Here is an 18,417-nt window from a genome sequence, read left to right on the forward strand (position 1 = left end):
TCCAATTTTTTGAGGTAAAGGATTCAAAAATATTTTTATTCCATGTTTATTAAACACCCCAAAGAACATTTCCTTGTGCAAAATAGGGTAGACAAGGAGGATTGTATGTAGAACAGTAAGTCTATTGCTTACAACTTGCTTTTTAAAGAAAGTATATAATAAATTCAATCTGTTACTTTCAAAGCTGTCTTGTTTATCTGTTTGCTTCTGAAATTATCTTTTGTTACTCTCTCCTTCCTACTGCATACCTCTATACCTTCTTGGAGTAAATTTTATTTTTAAAAGGAAGAAAAAAAACCCTGAAATAGAAACCGGTAAAACAAATTTCCAACAAAATTCCTCTTCATTTTAAGTTTATTTTTTGCCAGAAGGTGAGTGGAGTTTTTTGGGCTCTTGTTTTATCATAGTTTTTATCAGAGTTCTAAAGTCTTACAAAGTTGTTTTCCTTGATAATGTCATTAGTGTATATATTGTTTTAGTACTACCCAGTTCACTCAGTATCACTTCCTATAGGTCTTTCTAGTTTGCTCTGAAAATGTTTTGTCATCCAACTCCACCAATATTTCTTCTTTTGTCATGTTTCCAGTCCTATGACTGTGAGGTTGAACTTCAAAGTTGCTTTAATTTGCATTTCTGTAATTGTTAGTGATTTAAAGAATTGTTATGTGATTGTTGATAGTTTGGATTTCTTTTTATGAAAGCTGCCTTTTATACCTTTTACCATTTATCTGTTGGGTCTATTCTAGTCTTATAAGTTTGAAATGGAACTTTTATTAGAGAAATTTTGCTGCAAACAATTTTTTCCCTATTAACTTGTTTTCCTTCTAATTATAATGACCTTAGATTTGTTTGTCTAAGAAACTTTAAATTTCATATAATCAAAATCATCAGTTTTATCTCATGTGACCTACTATTATTTGTTTAGTAATGAACTCTCTCCTCTCACCCCTATCTTTAGATGTCCAAAGTTAATTTCTTCCTTAATCCTTTAATTTGTTTAATGTGATCTTTTATGTTGATGCCATGCATTCATTTGGAGCTTATTTTGGTATATGCTGGTGTAAGCCTGATTTCTTCTAGCCTGCTATGCCAGTAGTTTTTGTTAAATGAATCCTTTACCCAGTAATTGGGTTTTTTGGGTTTATTCAGCACTATGTTCCAAATCCTCCCTCATCCTCTTTAGTCATTCTTAATCTTTTTATATCCTCCTTAAAAATTAACCTTGTTCCTTAGTCTTTTATTCCCTTAGTGTGCACAATCTAGATGATTTTCCAGACCTCAAGATTATTTTTGCAGTTTCCTCAGTTTCTCCTAAATTTTGTCAAATTTCCCCTCAGCAAATCCAGTTTCTCCTACTAGGTCCAAAACCCTCCAACTCACCTATGTGATTTTTTTTTCTGACCTCATTATGACTCATATCCTTATTTCTTCTCTTACTTCTGTAGGCTTCTCCCATGGAAGCCAGAAGCCAGAAATTGGCTTTGATACCATTAGTGCTTTGGGAACCCATGATTTTATTGATGTACTATCTATAGATTACAGTTATTTTGCAGTTTGCCAGATGGTGTTTATAAATTGTAGGTTCTGTCATTTGATTGTCAGCCTTCTTGTACACACCATCCCCAGTGAGGTTGGCCTGCTCTCAGATTGTCCAGCCTTATAGGCCATTGCCACACCATAGACAAGTGTTTCCATGGTCACCTCCATGCCATGATGAGGCATTTGATTAGCTCTTTTAAAAGTTTTAATGTTTATGTTTTGTGAACTAAGACTATAAAAGATCTATTTTTGTATGCTTCAGAGGAGGGGAGATAATCTAGAAGGACCCCCAGAACTGGTGTCAGAAGAACTAAGTTGAGGTTCTAGGTCTGTCTTTGATCAGTTGTGTGATGGGAGGCAAGATGCTTTTCCTCTCTGTGTCTCAGAGTTCTCATCTTTAAAAGGAGGATAATTATATTTGCATTACTTCTTTCACTGTAAGGAAAATGAGTTCTGCCATTGTGAGATTAATACTGCTGACCTATATTTAAAACAGGGTTGATAGCCTTTATGTAAAAGATATAAAAAACTTTAGTTATGTTGAGGTAGGTGATGTTTCTCAGAGGAGAGATTTCCTAATTCTTTTTAGGCATGTCTTGCTTCTCCTAGGAAGTTTAACTATCCCATGTCATTTGTATAAACTTTTTAGGGATCGTTCCGTTGTGTACATTGAAGTTGCATATATGAATATTGGGTATTGCCCTGCTTACTAGAACTTTAGGGTAGCTAGGGTGATTTCTCTTGTATTGACAGAATAGGACAAAATACCACTGTATAGCAGGTAGATACATCAGGTTTATACTTGGATTTGCAAGTTAGTCTTGTTTATAATACATTCATAATTTTTATAAACATTTAAAATTTTCTGTTGGTAAGTATAATTAAGATTGTATATCATATTAAGTAATAACACTTTATATTTTCTTTTCAGAATAGTCTTTGTAATCATGTCATAGCATTTTTACTCTTGATTGCTAATTTGGAATATAGAATAAACTTTCTGTTTGACTTGCTTTATTGCAACTCCTTTGCAAGAGAATTTGCTTCTACCCCAGGAAGCACATCACTATTTTAATAGCATTTCAAGAATAGTTCCTAATTGCACAAAAATCATAACATATATTTGCATGTGATTTTGTGAGATACCTTTAATTCTTAAATTTTATTTATTTTTGTTATGTTTTAAGTTACAAACTGTCTTCCCTCCCTCCTCACTCCACACTAGAGAAGGTTACCATTCAACACAGATTTATTTATTTTTTCGCATTTAATGGTATTTTTTCCCCAATTACTACATAGGTAGTTTTCAACATTCGTATTTATAAGATTTTGAGTTCCAAATTTTTTCTCACTTTCTACCCTCCCCCATTCCCAAGACGGCAAACAATCTGATATAGGCTATACATGTACAATCATATTAAATGTATTTCTACGTTAGTCTTGTTGTGAAAGAACAATCAGAACAAACGGGAAAAACCCAAGCAATATTGGGCGGGGGGGGGGGGCAATTGGGGTTAAGTGACTTGCCCAGAGTCACACAGCTAGTAAGTGTCAAGTGACTGAGGCTGGATTTGAACTTAGGTCCTTTTGACTTCACAGCTGGTTCTTTATCCGCTGTGCCACCACTTGCCCCTAACACATTTATAAATGTGTACAAAACCATATTACACATACTTCTACTTTCTTTCTCTGGAGGTAGATAGCATCTTCTTTCATAGGTCCTTTGTAGTTAATTTGAGTATTTAAAATACAGTAGCTTGTTTGTTCACAATTATTCTTCAAACAGTATTGCCTTTACTGCATATAGTGTTCTTTTGGTGCTGTTCATTTCACTTTTCATTATTTCATGCAAGTCTTTTCATGTTTTTCTAAAATCAACCAGCTCATCATTTCTTATAGTAGTATTCTATCACACTCATATACCATAACTTGTTTAGTCATTCCCCAGTTGTTGGGCATCTCCTCAGTTTACACAAAAAGAGCTGCTATAAATATTTTAGAACATAAACCGTGTTTCCCCGATAATAAGACACTGTCTTATTATTTTTTGGACAGAAAAACACCAGAGGGCTTATTTTCAGGGGAGGGCTTATTTTAATGAACATTGACAGCAGTTTTAATAAACAGGTAAATGTGAACAAAAAAATGTACCTTTATTCAATAATGATCATGTCATCTTCTTCAACAACATCATCATAAGTGTCCATACCCTGAATTCCGTCCTGGATGTCTTGCACCTCCATTTCCTTCAGAAGAAGTGGACCCAATCTGTCATGTCCAGCAATATAGCTCTCTTTAAATGAATATGTCTTGTCCAGGTAACCTGCTCGTAGTGCCTTGGCGACATAGCTGTCAGTAATTTTATCCGATGACTTCTTCACCCAAGTCACGACTTCTTGCAGACAGGGCTTCACAAAGTTTCCACGCTGATTTCTTTCCATTCTATTTTCAATGTAGTCATTGACCTCCATGCGCAAATGGTCCTTGAATGGCTTCTTTATTGCAATATCAAGGGTCTGGAGATAGGCAGTCATTCCTGCAGGAATCATTACTTGATCTATTCTTCTCTCTGCAAGGAAGTTCTTCATTTCTTTAGCGCGGTGAGTGCTGGCTGAATCCCAGACTATCAGACCTCTTTGGTTACCTCGCATAACAAGTGGCAGCATTAAATCAACCCACTTTCTTATAACGGCTTGTGTACACCAGGCTTTTTCGGTTTCAAGGACGTAAATGCCAGATACACGTTCAATCTTATCTTTCTTGCCCTTACTGATGATTAGAGGTGTGGCTTTTTTTCCATCCAAACGAATTGCCAAAACACAGGTGACCCATGCACTTTCATAGCCAGTGGTGGGAATGTAGATTGACGTTGCACCCCTGTGATGAATTGTTGTTTGAGATCCTTGTCCCATAAACACTGCAGTTTCATCCATAGCAATCATATTGCAGGTTTGGTACTTGGAAATGTCGATCCTATCAATAAAGGACTTGAATGCAAATGCATGTTTAATAACTTCAGCATCTTCCAGCTTAAACAGTGTTGTTGATCTTCTTAGGGACAGTTCATACCGTTGAAGGAAACCGTCCAACCAGTGTTGTGATGCTTTGAATCCTTCTGAGACCATTTCAAACTCTGGTGCCATAGAAAGGGCAAATGCTTGAATATCAGCCCTGCGCACAACCAAGGCCTTTGCTCTCCTGTCAGCAATCCATTCACCAATGAGGATCTCCAAGTCAGGATATAAGGGCTGCCGACCTGATCCAGACCTGCGCTTTTTTCCCTTTTCCCTCATCCACCTGTTAATTGAGGTTATTATAATCTGCTCTCCATTTTCTGACCATTCGAAGATCCAAAAGTTTTTCTTTACAGAAAACTGCAAGATTCTTGCCATGTGACTCCTCTACAATTGCTTTCTTATACTCAACAGTATAGCTCTTCCTTTTTGTACTCATGTCTGGGGGTCAAAACAGACAGAATAATAAAATTATGACCATCAGTCCTTCTTTTCACTCCATCATGCCCCCTGAGTTCTTCTTTTTTCCTCCATCATGCCTTTTTTATCCTCCATCATGCCCCTTCACTCCCGCTTACATACCGGGTTTTTATGTTGTCCTGCCTCAGCTCTCCTCCGTGGCACTGCTCTCAATGGCGCCAGCAAGCAAATCACTGGGGAAGAACAGGATGACGCGCTCACTGCTGCAGCTCTGATTGGAGGCAGCTCGGAGTGCGGCGTGTGTTTCACCGGGGGGGGGGGGGTGGGTACGGTGCATACAGAGGGTACCGTAATGTAGCGTGTAGCGCAGGGGATTACTTTCACTATAGTAGCAATCTCAATTGGGCTTATTTTCGGGGGAGGGCTTATTTTAGAGGAATCTTACACAGTAAGGGGAGGGCTTATTTTCGGGATAGGTCTTATTATCGGGGAAACACGGGTAAGTTCTTTTCCTTTTTCCCTGATCATCTTGGGAAACAGACCTAATAGTGGTATTGCTGGGTCAAAGGTGTGTGTGTGTGTGTGTGTGTGTGTGTTTCCAGATTGTTGTTCAAAATGGTTGGATCAGTTCACAGTTCCACCAACAATGTATTAGTGTCCCAATTTTTCATATCCCTTCCAACATTTGTCATTTTTTCCTTCTGTATTTTTGGCCAGTATGCTAGGTGTGAGATGGTATCTCAGAGTTTTAATTTGCATTCATTTAATAATTAATGATATAGAACGTTTTTTCATATGACTATATATAGGTTTGGTTTCTTCATCAAAAAACTGCTAGTTTATATCCTTTGATCCTTTGACCATTCATCATTTGGGGAATTACTCACATTCTTATATATTTGACAAGATTGTCTGTATATTTGAGATATGAGACCATTATTCGAAAACCTGTCTATAAAATTCTCTCCCTCTCCCCCCTCCATTTTCTGCTTTCTTTCTAATCTTCACTACATTGGTTTTATTTGTATAAAAACTTAATATAACCAAAAATATTCATTTTATATCTCACAATGCTCTATCTCTTGTTTACTCCCAAGTTGTTCTCCTGTCCCTAAGTCTGATAGGTAATGTATTCCATGTTCTTCTTGTTTTCTTGTATCTCCCTTTATATCTAGGTCATGTATCCTTTTGATCATATCTTGGAGAATGGTGTAAAATATTGGTTTATACCCAATTTTTGCCAAGCTGTTATCCAGTTTTCCAAGTATTTTTTTTTTTACCAAATAGTATATTCTTATTTTATCCCCAAAGCTTAAATTTTTACATTTGTCAAACACAAGGATTGTGTATTGTGTATCTGCTCTGTTCCACTGACCCAACTTTCTGTTTCTTAGCCAATACCATAATTACTTTTCTTATAGTATTGTTAAGATCTGGTACTGCTAAACCTCTTTCCTGAGATGCTTTTTAAATAATTTTGTTTTTAGATTCTTTGAAATCGTATGATATGCCTGATAATTTGGGACCACTACCATCAATGATTTCTTCACCTTCACCTATATCAGAATGTTTTTCAACTTCAGTAGTTCATCCCCCCCCTCCTCCACCTCCTCCACCTCCTCCACCAGGATCTACTATCAGTGATTCAGGTAGTTCAAGAGATGGACTTAGAAAAGAGCACCATGTTGCAAATGAGACCAACTCTAGAAAATATGTAGAAAACGAGAGAACTAAAACTAAAGATGTTCCTAGCATGATGGATGTTCTGAAGGATATAGATAAAGTCAAGCTGCGTGCTATTGAACGGTAAGTTGGTTTAATTTGATATACATATAAACATTTCCCAGTGAGGATTTTCACTTAAATGAGATTTTTTTTTAAGTATTGAAGAAATATAATGTTTAAGAATGCATTGTACAAAATACAATTATCTAAGCTAAATAGCTTAGATAGGTCACTTGATGCTGTAACTTAAAGTGCTATTCTTACTGTATATGCAGTTAACTTTACACAGAAAAACAATTTTTTCTTTAAAAAAAAAAAAAACAGACTTTTACTGATATACTTTGTTTTTTACATCACTAGAATTTCTCCTGATATCCCTTCCCCTCCCTCTGTCAGAGAGCCATCTCATATTTAAATTTTTTTTTTAAAGGGGGCAGAAAAGAAATAAAAGCAAAATTAATCAGTATATTAAAAATATCTGTCATGGGGCGGCCAGGTGGCTCAGCGAGTAAGAGCACCGGCTCCAGTGTCGGGATGACCTGGATCAAATCTGGGCTCAGATACTCAACACCACACCCAGAAATGACTGGCTGTGTAACCTTGAGCAAGTTACTTAACCCTGATTGCTTTAAAAAAAAAATATCTGTCACAACTGCGACATTCCTCTTTGGGGATCATACTTATTCTTTGTAACTTTGGAGCATTGACTTTTGCTCTTCTATTTACATTGTTATAATCCTTTATGTGTATTTTTTGCCTCTACTTCATTTTGCATCAGATATTGTAAATCTTTTTATTTTTTTCTTCCAATTACATGTTAAAACTATCTTTTTAACATTTTAAAGTTCCAATTCTATTTTTTTCCTCCTCCTCCCCTTTGCCTCAGTTGGTCAATAATCAGATACTGGTTTGTAATAGGAATGTAAATTTTAAAGATATTCCCTGCCCCTAGGCTAAAGTGCACCTGGAGCCTGGGGTGGGAGGCTTGTTTTTCAGTAGATACTTCTTGATTGGCCAGTGGGTCCAAAAGGTTGTTACATTCTCTGAGCCAGGAGAAGGCTATATAAGCCCTGATGTGAGGCTTTGTTTTGGGGCTCACTTTGAGAAGTGTTCTGTGATTTGATGAAACTCTGGGCTAGCCGTTTGTCCAGAGGGTGCCCCCCGCCCCCCTCCCCCGGCTTTGAAACCCAGATGTTGTTTGGTATGGATGTAATGGTTGGACAGTTTGGAAATCTGTCTACTTGATCTGTTTGTCTGTCTTGATAATTCTGCCTGTATACTTTGAAGTTCGGGATGCTGACCTTTTTCCCCTGAACTAGGTAAACGATACATATCTGACTGATTAAAGTAAGCTTGTTAACCCATTTTGAGTTGCTTTCCTTTATCAAAGCAGATCCAAGAACCTGTGTTGGCAGCAAACCCTGAGGACGCTTGGGACAATATCAGTTCTTTATCTGGAAGTGGATAGTAATTATTAATCCTGTGGGATCATTGTATTGCTGAGAATACTTAAGCCATTCATAGTTCTTCAAACAATATTGCTGTTACTGCGTATAACATTCTCCTAATTCTTTACTTTGTATCATGATGTTCATGTAAGTCTTTCCTGAATCTTTTTCTTTTTAAAAAGAAATTACTGGGGTGGCTAGGTGGCGCAGTGAATAGAGCACTGGCCCTGGAGCCAGGAGGACCTGAGTTCAAATGTGGCCTCAGATGCTTAATACAAAACTAGCCATGTGACCTTGAGCAAGCCACTTAACCCCAATTGCCCTTCTTTCCCCCCTCCAAAAAGCAAAAAAAAAAAAAAAGAAATTACTGGTGAGTTTTGATTTTCCATTACCACATTTGCAGATTACTTCTACTTCACCGAGAGTTCTCATCTGAAAGTGCATGTGGTTTTACACATCTGTGTACTTCTCCTCCTTTATTTTTTTAAATTAGCAGAAATGTATTTTCTCTCCCATCCCCTCCCCTTTGGGAAAACACGTTTCTTGTTAACAAAAATGCATAGTCAAGCAAAACAAATCCCCTTAGTGACTATATCAAAATATTGTGTTTCATTTTGTACCTTAACTTCTTCACCTATAATGGATGGCTTGGTATATCCTTCCATGCTTTTCTGTATTCATTATAATTATAATTTCTTGTAGCACATTATGTTTTTGTACCACAATTTGTTTAGCTATTTCCCAATAATGTGTATTATTTTGTTTCCATTTCTTTGCTACTGCAAAAAGTTCTACTATAAATATTTTGGTGTAAAGGGAGCTTCTTATCAATGACCTCCTTGAGGTATGAGCCTAATGGTACATTTTCAGAAATAAAGGGTATGGACATTTTACATACTTTTTTGGTATAACTCCAAATTGTATAACTCCAGCTCTATTAACAATGCATCAGTTTTCTTTCCACAACTCCTTCAGCATTGACTATTCCCATCTTTTGTTATCTTTGCCAGTTTGCTAGGTATAAGATTCAACCTCAGGGTTTTGATGTGCATTTCTCGAATTCTTAGTGATTTGGATTATTTTTTTCAGAAAATTGTTAATAGTTCTTTTCTTAGTAATTTGTGTTTTCTGGTTAGTTGAATGTTTGGTGATTAATATTAAATTCCATTTTTTGATTCTTCCTTTAGTCTGTTCCTCTATGTTATAAGCATCCCCAAATGGTTTTGGTGATTGCTGCTTTATGATATAGTTTGAAGTCTGTAAGTTTTCTCCTCCTAACACTGCTACTCCCATACTCCCCCCGCATTCCTATCTTTTGTCATTATTTCCTTTATATATTAATTTTTTTGTTTCTCCACATGAATTTAATTATTTTAAGTTCTATAAAATATTCCTTTGATAGTTCAGTATAGCATTAAAATTGTAGGCCAACTTTTGTAGTCTTGTTATTTTTGTTATATTAATATAGCCCAGTCATGACCACAGAATATTCCTATCACCATTTAAGTTCCTTATTTTTTTATGAAGTACTTTGTAATTGAATCTATTTTGTGTGCTTTGATAGACTGATACAGAAACATTTGATCTTTTTTGTAGTTATTTTGAAGGGAATTTCTTTTTCTATTTTGGAATAGATATTTTGGATTTTGTTATTATAGAGAAGTGATAGTGAGGAAAACATTTCATTAGATACATGCTATTCCCTACTACGCCTCTTTATAGATATTATTGTCTACTAAAGATCTCTCAGTTAAAATGGGGTGAACTGTTATTACTGGGGAAAGTGTATGCTCTGTTAATAGAAAGTAATTAGATTCATCTTCATATAGAAGGAATAAATAGATTGTTATAGGACTTTAAACAAATTCTCTGTATAATTTCTGTGTCCACATGGAGGAATTCTTTTGGCACAGTATCATTTGACGAGGATAGAAACTTATAGCAGATTTAACATCAAGATATCTCTTGGATTCCCTGCTGCTTAATTTACTGTGTTTTGGTAAATTCTGTAATTTAAGAAAGTTTATCTCTCGCTGTTTAGTTTTTAACTTCTCTGGCTAGCTTAGGATATATGAATGATCTTTCTACTATTACTAAGGTACATTTAACAAAGACAATTAGGTATGGGGCCCTTTTAGGTTATGGTATGGGTTGAAAAATAACAGATTAGCAATGGCTTACAGATTAAAATCATAGTTCAGGGAGATAAAACTATAGTGCCATTAAAAATTTGAGTTGAAAGGGACTTCAGAGATAATCTAGTCTAACTACATTTAAGACACACACACTTATACACAGAGAAATTCATGTTTTGAGAAATTAAGAGATTTGTCTAAGATTGAATAGCTTGTTAGTGGTGGAGCTGAAAATAAAACTCCAGACTCCTGATTTCCACTCCAGCATGCTTTTTTTCTTCTTGGAAAGTAATTTATTTCTTATAGTACAATAATATTCCATCACCAAAAGCACAGTTAGTGCTGTCTCTGAATTATTTATACTTTTCCCCTCTATTACTGGAGATAATCAAGTTTCCACTCAAAATTCAGCCTTAGACTGATTGAGGTAGAAGAAGGTTTACCTAATTAATTCCAAGCAATTTGGAGATTAAAATATCCCTATCCAAAGTATAGTTTTCTCCTGAGGGGACCAAAAAGAGGTAGAATGTGAAAAAAAGTGGCAAATTTCTGCTAAAAAAAAAATCAAGCTGAAATTGAATATCATTTTTCTCTGGTACCTCTTTTTTCTGGGACTTCTGCATCTTTTTGCTTTCCCTCACTGGATTTTGGAGTTGGAAGGGCCCTCAGTGGCCATCTAGTCCAAGACATGTTTTATTTTTTATATGTGAAGTCATTCAAAACATATTTCCACATTAGCCATGTTGCAAAATAAAATACAAACAAAATGAAAAGACAAAAATAAAGTAAAAAAAGTAAGCTTTACTCTGCATTCAGAGTTGATTAGTTCTCTCTTAGGATGTGAATAGCATTTTTCATCATGTGTCCTTTGGAATCATCTTGGATCATTGTCTTGATCCAGAGTAGCTTTCACAGTTGATCATTCTGACACTATTGCTGTTAATGTGTATGATGTTTTGGTTATGCTCGCTTCATTTTGTGTGAGTTCTTCTAAGTTTTCCCAGGTTTTTCTAAATCCATCCTGTTCATCATTTCTGTATAGCACAATAGTATTCCATTACAATCACATACTACTACTTATTTAGCCTTTTCCTAATTGATGGGTATCACCTCAATTTTTAATTCCTTGCTGCTACAAAAAGACTAAATATTTTTGTACAACTAGGTCTTTTTTCCTTTTCTTTGATCTCTTTTGGCTACAGACCTAGTAGTGGTATTGCTGGTCAGTCGTTCTCCATGATGGTTGGACTAGTTTTGATGGGGTGACAGGACCTGGAACCCAAAAGGCAAAGACTATGTCCCTGGAAGTAACCATCCCACCCCACTCTGTGCAGGCTTGACCCAATAATTCCTAAGATAAAAGGTATATCCAGGGTGCCTGATCCAAGGATTCTTCCTTGGCGCCTGATCCCCAAGGACCATGTTCAGGCAACCCTTCTATCTTGTCCCCTCAACAAAGCTATCTCTGACCCCCTGAATTTTCCTGTACATGCCAGCAGCCCAGCACCTGGACGGAGTGCATATACCCTAACTCTGAGTACATTAACTAATCCTGAGGTGGGCCCCCTCCCCCCACCTAATTAGCATACTTGGCATTCTGTTTCCTGGCCTTTTTCCATATAAACATTAGTATCACCCCCATTAAGTTGTAAGTTCTGTAAGGAACTTCACTCTAGGTGCATTACAGTAAACTTTGCTATTTGACTGGAAGACGATTTCAGTGTGAATTCACCTATACTCTGACATTTTGGGGGTCCTAGTACCCCTAAACTGTGTCAGTTTCACAATTCTACCAACAGTGTATTAGTGTCCCAATTTTCCCACATCCCTTCCTCCAGCCTTTGTAATTTTCCTTTTCTGTAGTGTTAGCCAGTCTGACAGGTGTGAGGTGGTATTTCAGTTTTAATCACTATTTCATAGTGATTTTTAGAGCATTTTTTATGTATCAGTTGATAGCTTTGATTTCATTTGAAAACTGCTTGTTCACATCATTTGACTATTTATCAACTGGGGAATATCTGTTCTATAAATTTGTCTCAGTTCTCTATATATTTGAGAAATGAGGCCTTTATCAGAGAAACTTGCTGTAAAAGTTTTCCTCCCAGTTTTTCCTGTTTCCCTTCTAATTTTGGCTGTATTAGTTTGTGCAAAAGCTTTTTAACTTCATGTAATCAAAATTATTTATTTCCTGTAATCTTCTCTGTCTCTTGCTTGGTCATAAACTCTTCCCTTATCTATAGATCTAACAGGTACATTTTTCCATTTTCCACCAATTTGTTTATGATATCCCCCTTTATGTCTAAATCATTTTATCCATTTTGACCATATCTTGGTGTATACGGTACAAGATGTTAGTCTGTGCTTTACAATTTACAATTTACAGTGCCATACAAAACTGAAATGGGCTTCCTGAGGAGTCAGCAAAGCTTCCTTCACTGAAAATCTTCAAGCAAAGGCTGAATGCTAGGTTTTAGAGGAAATTGTTTTAAAGTATGGCCTGGCGGTTCTAGATTTCAAACTATATTACAAAAGAGTAATCATGAAAACAATCTTATAGTGGTGAATCACTGAAATAGATTTAGGTACATAGTATGCAGGAGTAACTGACCTTAGTAATCTAGGGTTTGATAAAACTAAAGGGCCAAGTTTTGGGGGTAAGATCTCAACATTTTGCAACTTCTATCCATTGCTTTTAGTTCTGCCTTTTGGGCCAGGGAGAGCAAGCTAATCCCTCTTCTATGTGACAAAAATGCTTGAAGATGCTGGCATATGCTACCTAAGTCTTCTCGATGCTAAATAATATCTGGATGTTGTGTTTTCTGTTCTTTGGGTTTTTAGTTAACTCAGAGTTCAGCTCCCTTTCTTGAGATTTTTTTCATTTACTTTACGCAGTTAGACTTACTACTCTCTGGTTCTGCTTATTTTGCCGCATCAGTTCATAACATGACTTCTTATTTCCCTTGGTTTAAATTACTCATATTAACCATTTCTTACTGCATAGTTTTATTCCATTACAGTAATATTGTACTTTGTTCAGCCATCCTCTTAAATGATGAGCACTCACTTTTTAAAAAAATTATTTTTTTCCATAAAAAGTGCTTCTGTGAAAGTTTTTGTTTATATGGAACCTTTTGTGTCTTTCTTAACCTCATTGGAGTATATATCCAGCAGTAGGATTATTGGGACATAAGAATCTGAACAATTTTTTTACTTTTATTTCATAGTTCTAGTTTGTTTTCCAGAAAGGCTGGACTAGTTCATAGCTCCACCAACTGTGTATTAGTGAACCTGTCTTCCCATATCACTCCAATATTGATGTTTTTTTTTCCATCTTTGACAATTTGAACAGTGAAACTTGGTAGTTGTAACTTGTATTTCTATTACTAGTAATTTGGGGGTATATTTTCTTTTGAAAACTATTCCTGCCCTTTTATTAATTTGTAATGATTTGTAATTGTAATTTGCAATGATCCTGTGTTATAGTTTGTCAGTTCCTTACATGTCTTGATTATCAGAATTTTATCAGTGATACTTGATGGGAAAATCTCCCTTTACTTTTCTAAATATAAGGGCTTTTATATACAAAGCAAATTTGTCAAGTTGTGCCTTATATTTCTATACCTACACATGTGCATTATATATATTAACAGGGTAATTAAAGTTTTAATTTATTGAAATTTCTATAGGTCACCTGGAGGGACACCTCTTCATAAGACAAGAAGACAAAGTTCACAGTGGGATCCAGTATCTATAATTTCTCATGCCCTTAAGCAAAAATTTTCGTTCCAGGAAGAGGATTCCTTTGAAAAAGAAGATAGTTCTTGGGACTCTTCATTTTCTAGTCCAGAAACTCCAAAGGTAACCCTATGATAGTATATCATCAAGATTAACAGTTTTTCTGAGGTAAACTATCTATTTTTGAAGGTAGATCTTGTGTCCAAATTCTATTAATATAATTTAAATGTAATTGGGTGTATAATTTTGTTGATGCTAATTATTATGTCTTTTTAATCTCTACTATAGCCTGAGACACAACAATAGACTTTTTAAGCTGAAATACTTGGATTTTTCCCCCCATTGATTATAATAAACTTTCTTTGAAATTCTCAATTGATAGCAATCCTTTCAGTCCTGCTCATATTGCATTTTAAGTAAGCTACCCAAATTTATACATCTAGTGACTGAGACAAAACTTGATAATAATGCATATAAAGAGATTCGTAAGCTCTTAATATAATAATAATAATAATAGTTAACTTTTACATATGCTTACTATGTGCCTGTCACTGTGCTAAGTGCTTCACATTTATTTTACTTGATCATTAGAACAGCCTTGGGAGGTAGATGCTATTATCTTCTTATAGATGAGAAAACTGAGGTAAACAGATAGTTAATGACTTTTCCAGGGTCACACAGCAGCTCTTAGGTGTCTGAGGCTGGATTTGTACTCAGATTTTCCAGACTCGTGAGGCCTAGTACTCTCTTCATTGATCACCTAACTGCCCAACATGATACAGAAATGTAAACTTTTATCTGGTCAACCAGAAATAAATAATTATAATAAACATTTATTGAATACCTAAAATACTTTATTTTTAGGACAACTCTATAGGCACTCACTCATATCCTGTTTATGCTTTTATTTTGGCTTCAGTTCCACTAATAATGCTTATTTTGTTTTCCCAACCATAGTACTTAGAGCAGAAAATTAGGTGTTGTCAAGATAGCTTTAGACAGAGATGTGCAGAAGGTAGCAAGACGTTACAGCTGATAGCCTGACAGTAAGGAAGGAGATAGGAAGCAGCAGACAGTCTCACATCTTCAGTAATTCTAAGGATATTACTATATTGCAACATAGAATAGTAGCTAATATCCAATAAAAGATGATGCAGAGTAATTGAGAATATTAAATTATGTTCACAGATTAAGAGGGCAAAGAAGATGGAAGGTTTCCATGAAAATGGGTAAAATAAAATTTGAAATTTAAAGTTATATTTATCCAAAGAACCACATGAACATAATAGATAAATCCAATGTTATAGTGTTATATGTTCAAAAATTATTTCATGCATGTTAATTGTTTTCTCATCATTTAGATTGTGAGTTCCTTGACAGTAGGGACTATGTTTTTTGCTTACTCTTCCTGTCCATTAGCTCCTAGCACAGTGAGGTATTGAGATACTTGGCCATTGACCGAACATTTGTTTGCATTTTGTGTTTTTCACAGTATATTCAATTTTAAAATTTGCTTAATTTTAGTTTGGACATCGTGTATTGCAGCTGAATGGACAATGTACCCAAGAAGAAATTGATGAAGTATAACGAAGGTGTCATTGTTAAAAGCTTTATTTCTCTAGTTAAGAATGAGCCAGACTTGAAGGAAAATGCATGTGCCTCATAATATGTTAAATAGTGGCAGGACCACTTTTTAAAGCAACTAAATAAAATGTATGCACTGGAATATATTAATATGTAACTGTGAAAAACTCATAAGCCTATTTATGTGACCTCTTAGAGATTTCCTAACAGTCAAACTTCTGAATGAAACGTGTTTTTCTTGCATATACAGTTGTATCTTGAAAACAAATATTAGGTGACCTGATATTTCTTATAATAGAATGTCTCGAGTGTTGCTGTGAGAGAAGCCATTTCAGTGTATAAATGAAACTTTAGACTGCAGTATAATATTGGAAAGCCATTTACTCAGCAGTGTGCTATGGAATCAGAACTCGTCTTCCAGTTTATGAAAGCTGCTATGCTAGTATCATGGATGTCCTTCCTAATTTACTTGATTAATTCAGGTAGGTAGCCTTGTGCCTTTTCTTTGAGTTGTAGCAATCTCAGCTGGCTTTCAATTTTCAATAATCTGATGATCTTTTAAAGATTGTAAGGTTATAGTTTCTTTATTCAAACAGCTGTAGGTTGACTTACTAAATGGTTGCACTCTGATACTTGTAATACTGTTCATGTCGTGTTCTTATGTTCACAGGGGTTTTTTTTGCCCTTAAGGTGGTTTTAAGTATAAACTTTTAGGGAATGTTTTGCTTCTTAAACATTGCATAAGCTTGTTATGTAAATGTGTATATATCATGGTTTTTTCTCTGTTCATTCATTTTCTATGCTGAACTTTTGTAAAATAAATGTACCTTCCATACTTGTACTTGATAATCTATTGAAGTATGTTTATTTGTCCTGAAATATGTTTTGCTAGTAGGTTTGGAGTTGAGGAGCAAAGAAGAAAAACATCACTTTTCCCCTTCATTAATAAGTAATGCACATTTCTTAATAAATTAGGTACCCTAGATAGTATTTATAAAATGCCAAGCTTGAGGCTACCACCTGACTGGTTTGTAAAAGTAGTCTAGGTATTCTGAGAAATTAAAACTGTTTAATTTCTTTTAAGCTGTACAAATAATAATTTATTTCTTTTGTTTTAACTAAATGCAAAAAAAAATGATCCTTAAACACAAGACTTTATTTATTAAAACAGTTGTCTGAATCGCCTAGTAGTGATTCATTCTCAGTTTTCTGAAATTGTTTTGTCTATTGTTTCCCATGTTTTTAGGAAAAAAATAAAAGTTTCTTTACATTCCACTGGAAATTGTGTTTGTGGGGGAGGAATTACAAATGAGGAAAATAGTGATTGATAAAAACATGTGGGTGAAATTGTACTAGTTTGTGCATTAATAAATCTGGATTCTGGTTCTGAGTTTGCCTCCATCTAGTTTTATGATCTTACATAACTGTAATATAATTTTTCTGATATTTAGTTTCTCCATCTGTTAAGAGGTTTAGAGGCTGATCTGCAAGGTTTCTTTTTGTTCCAGCATCCTATGATAAAATTATGAATACTTGAAATACTATTACTTTGGTGTTCATTGATGTAGATCACAACCTCTCTATAACTTGGTAGATATTCTTTGAAAGTTGCTGTAACTAGGGGCGGCCAGGTGGCTCAGTGAGTAAGAGCACCGGCTCCAGTGTCGGGATGACCTGGATCAAATCCGGGCTCAGATACTTAGCACCCACACCCAGAAATAACTGGCCGTGTATAACCCTGATTGCTTAAAAAAAAAAAAAAAAGAAAGTTGCTGTAACTGGAAAATTCACTCTGCAGACAGCCTGTTGCTAAGTCTCTGAACTCATTCTTGGATAACATCTTCTGGCCCAAGTAGTAATATTTTGGAAAAAGAAAACAAAACCTAGAACACTGTTGCAATTTTTTCCTCAACTTGTATTTGATTCAATTCAGCAGAAGCATTTATTAATTATTTTCATAATGACAAATTTTTCTGTCCTTAAGGGGCTTACATTTTACTAGAGAGTAAACACAGATTAGTCGATACAAAATAATTTTGGGAGGGAGAAGTGGCACTGGCAACTGAGAGGGAAAGGAAGGGCCTCTTGAAGGAGCCGGTTTGACTGGGTCTTCTGGGGAACTTGAAATTCAGAGGCCCAGTGGTTGGAGATAGAATAGAGTATAGCCTGTGAGGAAGATCATGTGAAGTTGCTCTAGAAAGAGATTAAAACTAGATTGTCTTTTAGCCTCACTTTGTCTCTGTTTAAACTATACAATGGGATAACCATGCAAGGTTGTTGAGGATCAGAGGAGATTTGTATAGCTCAGCACCTGTCTGTGCACAGCAAGCACTTTTAAAATGCTTATTTTTCTCCCTTCCCCCTTCCTTTTTCTTAATTGGATCTTCAAGTCATTCCTACTAATTCTTAGTGTCCCATAGGGCTCTGTCCTTGGGCCCACTTTTCCTTACATGCTGTTTTACTTGGTAATTTTATCAGCTTTCATGAATTCATTTATCTTTATGGTGATGATTCTCAAATCTTATCTAGCCTTGACTATTCTGTTAACCTCCAGTTTCACATCTCCAACTGCCTTTCAGACATCTCAAACTGGATGTCATAAATTTTACATATGTAAAACTTAACTATCTTTCCCTTGAGGTAGCACCATTCTCTCACTTACCCAGGCTTGCAGCCTAATTGTCATCCTAAAGGATACTCACTCTCACCTCATATCTAATCTGTTGCCAATGACCTGTTGATTTTACCTTTATGACAACTCTAGCCTCCCCTTCCCTATTCTCTTCTGCCACTGCCACCACCCTGCTGCATGTCCTT

The 18,417-nt window shown here is 35.5% G+C and overlaps 1 protein-coding gene across 4 annotated transcripts in view; it reads left to right on the plus strand.

Annotated features, from left to right (window-relative positions):
• MTFR2 (mitochondrial fission regulator 2) overlaps positions 1-17,368 on the plus strand; it is a 35,178-nt gene extending 17,810 nt beyond the window's left edge. For 3 of the 4 annotated variants that reach the window (XM_069077301.1, XM_069077303.1, XM_069077300.1), the window contains exons 7-9: positions 6,461-6,779; positions 13,968-14,139; positions 15,541-17,368. In XM_069077301.1, coding sequence (XP_068933402.1) covers positions 6,461-6,779; positions 13,968-14,139; positions 15,541-15,603 — 554 coding nt within the window. In that variant the 3' untranslated portion in view covers positions 15,604-17,368. Of the gene's footprint in view, positions 1-6,460; positions 6,780-13,967; positions 14,140-15,204; positions 15,513-15,540 lie in introns of those variants that run through there. The other variant, XM_069077302.1, reaches the window with a different exon arrangement.
• Positions 17,369-18,417: the final 1,049 nt, after the last annotated feature.

Source organism: Petaurus breviceps, unplaced genomic scaffold (assembly GCF_028583685.1).
Source record: "Petaurus breviceps papuanus isolate PSGF00001 unplaced genomic scaffold, PetGlider_PUasm1.0 90977, whole genome shotgun sequence".
NCBI classification, from domain to species: Eukaryota; Metazoa; Chordata; class Mammalia; order Diprotodontia; family Petauridae; genus Petaurus; species Petaurus breviceps.